Here is a 4,837-nt window from a genome sequence, read left to right as displayed (position 1 = left end):
TAAAGGGCAGTCCTGCCCCTGGCCCTTCCCCTCCTCCTAGCCCGGCCTCCGTCCACACCTCCATAGCACCTACCACAGGGCTAGACCACGCCTTGTGGTTCTCTGAACAACAGCAGCCTTCTTCTCTCTTCACTAAACTACGAAATGCCCCGAGGAACGAACCGTGCCCTGCCTTCTTCACCCAGCCTAGCCTCCTGCCCAACCGTTAGCTCAGGAAGCACCAGCCAGCAGGCCGAGGGGGCAGTAGGCAGAGGTGGCAAGAGCCCCAGGGTGCGGTCGGCCTCTAAGAAACCGTGGCCCGGAGCAAGCCACCGTTCTGCTCCGTGCCACGCACCCAACGTGGACCCGGCAGCTGCGGGAGCCACAGGCAAGGTCTTCGCTCACTTAACTAAACTGAAAGTGATCCGTTTCTCACACACAGAGGAGAAATCTGAATCATCCCGCATAAGTGGGACAGAAAACGCAAGTTCACACGTGTGAGTGTGTGATGCGTGGGGTGTGAGTGAGCCGCGTGACACAGAAAAACAGTATGCTTGGAGCAATGTCTCTCTTTGCCACTTACTAGCTACAGGACTTGGAGCCAGGTATTTACCTTCTGGGAACTTCAGTTTGTGGTTTTGTGCTTTTTTAATGTTTATTTTTGAGAGAGACAGAGACAGAGCACAAGCGGGGAAGGACAGAGAGACAGGAAGATACAGGATCCGAAGCAGGCTCCAGGCTCTGAGCTGTCAGCCCAGAGCCCGATGCGGGGATGGAACCCATGAACCGTGAGATCATGACCTGAGCTGAAGTCGGACGCTTAACCGACTGAGCCACCCAGGAGCACCCCTTCCCCCACCCCGAGAACTTCAGTTTTGTCAGCAAACTGCAGTAATAGTACTGATTGCCTGCCCTCTCAAAGGATGCTTGAGTGTCAAGGGATTGCTTACTGCTAGCTCCTCTCTTGGCCAGGAGAATGTAAGATCCCTGAAGCAGGACTTGAAACCCATTTTTCTTCTCACTATAACTAACCCCCGGAGCCAGCACACCGCGGACACTTGATAAATATTTGCTGGGTGAATGAATAAAGGAAGCTATGAATGTGAAGATACACTGCAAATATCAGGCATGTCATTACCATTTTTTATAATTAGTCTACTGGTCAAAGCCAGTCTGAAAACAGGCTTCCCCCGCTACCTGCTGTGCAGATCCGGAGCCCCGCCCACCTCGGACAAATCTTCCCCCTTCCCCCAGCCCAAGCAACACAGCAGGGTTTCTGGTGGTGGGCTCAGAATCCTCAAAGCCTAGATACCCACGGGGAGTTTCAATTCTTTTTTTTAATTAAGTAGGCTCCATGCCCACCATGGGGCTCGAACTCATCACCTTGAGATCAAGAGTTGCACACTCTACCTACTGAGCCAGCCAGGCACCTAACCATCAGTTGTCTGTAGGAAAATGAGTGGTATAGTAACCTCCTCAGTCGCACTAAGAATTAAGCTAAAAAGAATATTTTATCCAAATAACAAACAAAACATAACACAGGGCTGTGAAAAAGCCTTTATGGGTTTGTTTGGTTTTTTTTTATGTTTTATGTATCCTTGTGTTTATAGGTTCTTAGTGTTTTGTTTTGTTTTGTTCCTATTTCCTCCCATTCAGCTTTTTTTTTTTTTTTTAATGCTTATTTTTGAAAGAGAGGGAGAGACAGAGCATGAGCTGGGGAGGGCCAGAGACAGAGGAAGACACAGAATCCGAAGCAGGCTCCAGGCTCTGAGCCGTCAGCGTGGAGCCCGACGCGGGGCTCGAACTTGTGAGCTGTGAGATCATGACCTGAGCTGAAGTCAGAGGCTTCACTGACTGAACCCCCCAGGTGCCCCCATCCCATTCAGCTTTTACAGTTACTTTCGGGGGGAGGCCTTGTGAACAGCATTTGAGAGACAGAAAAATACATTCAAAGAGGTTGAGTGACTTGCCAAAGGTCACACAGCTTTTAAGGGGCGACCCACAATTCTAACCCAGGTCCTTGGTCTCTCTGTTGTTTCTGCTGCCCCCAAGTTTCATTAGCTCTCAAATNCTGTAAAATTCAGTCTGACAACTCTCTTTTAATAGTAAATAAAATGCAAAAGCTGTCATTGATGCTAGCCAGTGGCTACTGGGTGACTGGTGGCTGCTTTCCTTAAGAGTCACTCCCGGGCATATGCTTGTGGGGGGCGGGGCATGCACGTGTGTGTGTCTGCACACTCACAGCTTAGACCAAAACCATGCAATCTCCTCAGTAGGCTATGGAGGCCAGAAGCCAATGCCCCATCCACGGGCATGAGCAATTCTTTCAACTAGAGAGTCCTTTACTTTCTGAAAACTGCTTACAAACTCAATGCTGAATATGTACTTCCTTGTGCATTTGACGTTTTTTCCCTGTGCTTGCCTGAATTCAACCCAGAAAATTCCAACTTCAATTTGTTATATGCTCTATATTACTTTCACAGATGTATTTTAGTTTTAAGTTTTTATTTAGTGTGTGTGTGTGTGTGTGTGTGTGTGTGTGTGTATGAGAGAGAGAGAGAGAGAGAGAGAGAAGCAGAGAATCCTGAGCAGGCTCCACTGTCAGCACAGAGCCCGATGCGGGACTCGAACTCAGGCACTGAGATCACAACCTGAACCGAAACCAAGAGTCAGACAACTTAACTGACTGAGCCCTCTGCGCGCCTGTCACAGATGTACATTAACAGCACGAAATGAAAGTTTTCTGAACGCCCGTACTGATATTTGGTAGCTGGTATGTGGTCCTTACACAGTCATAACCCACCCCATCCTGGACAGTGAGTGCCGAAGGTCTTTTGGCTCCTAAGCAAACTCAGCAAGTGGTTCTGTGTCTGCTGCTCACCTTGGGGAGCTTTCTCCTCCGGAGGAACAGCGACGTGGCATCCCGGCCTGAGTTGGGTGGCATCACTTCTTTGATTTCGATGGTATCGTCACACAGAAAGTAATGCAGAACGAGTTCTCTCCGGTCGCCGAACATCGAGGCGGAGTCATCCCACACGCAGAAAAAACGTAAGACCTTCCTGTTATACTCCAGGAACTGTCTGAGGGTGTCGAAGGACTCATAGGGACGTAAGGGTTTCATGCGGTCTAGTGTCTGAAAAATGGGAAAAAAAGGTCAGTAACCGTGGTTGTGCGTAATCACTCCTGGGATACAAGCAATCAAAGCACATAGAGAGATCTTTCCCATAGACTCTTCCGGGACATTTTTAAAAATTTCAATGGACTAATACCATACGTGTATGTAAGTTTTCACCTTAAAAATACAGATAATCAGGGGCGCCTGGGTGGCTCAGTGGGGTAAGCCTCCGACTTCAGCTCAGGTCACGATGTCGTGGTCCATGAGTTCGAGCCCCGCGTCGGGCTCTGTGCTGACAGCTCAGAGCCTGGAGCCTGCTTCAGAATCTGTGTCTCCCCTCATCCCGCTCACACCCTGTCTCTCTCTCTCTCTCTCTCTCTCTCTCTCTCAAAAATAAATATTTAAAAAATACAATCAAGTAGTAGGAAGATTTTAATATTAAACACTGTTTTAATACACTAAAATATACTTCTATACTGTTTTTGAAAACTGGTTTTTCTCAAAGAGTTAAAATTCTTTACTTGTTTATCTTTTAGAGAAGAGAGAGAGGAGGGGCAGAGAGACAGGGAGACAGAGAATCCCAAGCAGGCTCGGCACTGTTAGCGCAGAGCCCAATATGAGGCTCAAACTCAAAAACCGCAAGATCATGACCTGAGCCAAAATCAAGAGTCGGATGCCAAACCAACTGAGCCACCCAGGCGCCCCGACCCCCTACAAAGATGTAAAATTCTCAAGAACACACAAAACTAATGTGTGGTGACAGAAATTAGAACAGTAATTGCCTCTGGGTAGGGGACTGACCAGAAAGGGGGAGAAGGGGACTTTCTTGGGGTGATGGAAACACTCCGTGTCTTGATTTTTGTGTCACTTACTAGGTCGTATACATTTTTCAAAACGTGTTCATCTGTACACCTAAGATTTATATACATCTGAGCCTCTGGTAATTCTATCTCAACCCCCAAAAGACACCAGTTGGTCTTCCACTGANGAGAATTCTTCTCAGTATATCCTTCTAATGCATCCAAGAATTTTTATAAAAGTAAAAGGGAGCAAACAGGTCATACTTTTATTTTTCTCAAAAGCTTAAGATATCAAGGCTCCGGAAGGCCAGGAAAACAGGAACAGAGCTAATGGAGGANCTGCCCCGCCTCCCGCCCGCCCCGCCCAGGCATCTCTTATTCTACAGTCTTCTGGGTGTGACTTTTCTCAACTTGCATGCCCTCAGGCTTGTCTTGCTTGTCTTGGAGCTAAACCTCCCCCATTCTACCTCATGTAGCCAAACAGGACGGTCAGAGAAGGAAGTGCTCACTGGGAGGGGACATACAATCCCAGATCAGGTTGTACAGTCGTATTTGTAAATTCTCCAAGTGTTCTCTCTGTCCGGGGCCATCCAGGTGCAGACTGGGGGAGACGTGATGGCCTTCCGGAGGCTCTTAGCCTTCTTCTTTGCCCTGGCTCTTTACCCAAGATTATGGGAACCTCTAGGCTCATCAATTGAAAAATGGCTTCTTTGGCATCATAGGGCCTTTAAGAGATGCATTATTGATCATACACCATTGGGGCTCTTTCCAGCTTAAGTGAAACTGCTTAATTTTAACTTGATATCCGAAGGCAGCAAACACTGGAGACGTAAACGCATTAAAGTCCATATAAAAGCCTCTTACGAAACTCCTAATTTTCCACAGATTTCTATATTTATGGAAGAGCTTTCTCCCTGAGGAGCTAAACGCTAAAATCATTTTC

General features: G+C 47.6%; 1 protein-coding gene across 3 annotated transcripts in view; it reads right to left on the bottom strand.

Moving 5' to 3' along the window:
- Nucleotides 1–4,837, bottom strand: part of EFHC2 (EF-hand domain containing 2) — a 181,624-nt gene that overhangs the window by 93,481 nt on the left and 83,306 nt on the right. For all 3 annotated transcript variants that reach the window (XM_077768535.1, XM_077768533.1, XM_077768534.1), the window contains exon 5: nt 2,861–3,112. In XM_077768535.1, coding sequence (XP_077624661.1) covers nt 2,861–3,112 — 252 coding nt within the window. The remainder of the gene's footprint in view (nt 1–2,860; nt 3,113–4,837) is intronic.

The sequence above is a fragment of the Crocuta crocuta genome, unplaced genomic scaffold (assembly GCF_008692635.1).
Source record: "Crocuta crocuta isolate KB4526 unplaced genomic scaffold, BGI_CrCroc_1.0 scaffold467, whole genome shotgun sequence".
NCBI classification, from domain to species: domain Eukaryota; kingdom Metazoa; phylum Chordata; class Mammalia; order Carnivora; family Hyaenidae; genus Crocuta; species Crocuta crocuta.
Note: the sequence above shows the minus strand (reverse complement) of the source record. Positions and strands in the feature narration are given on the sequence as shown.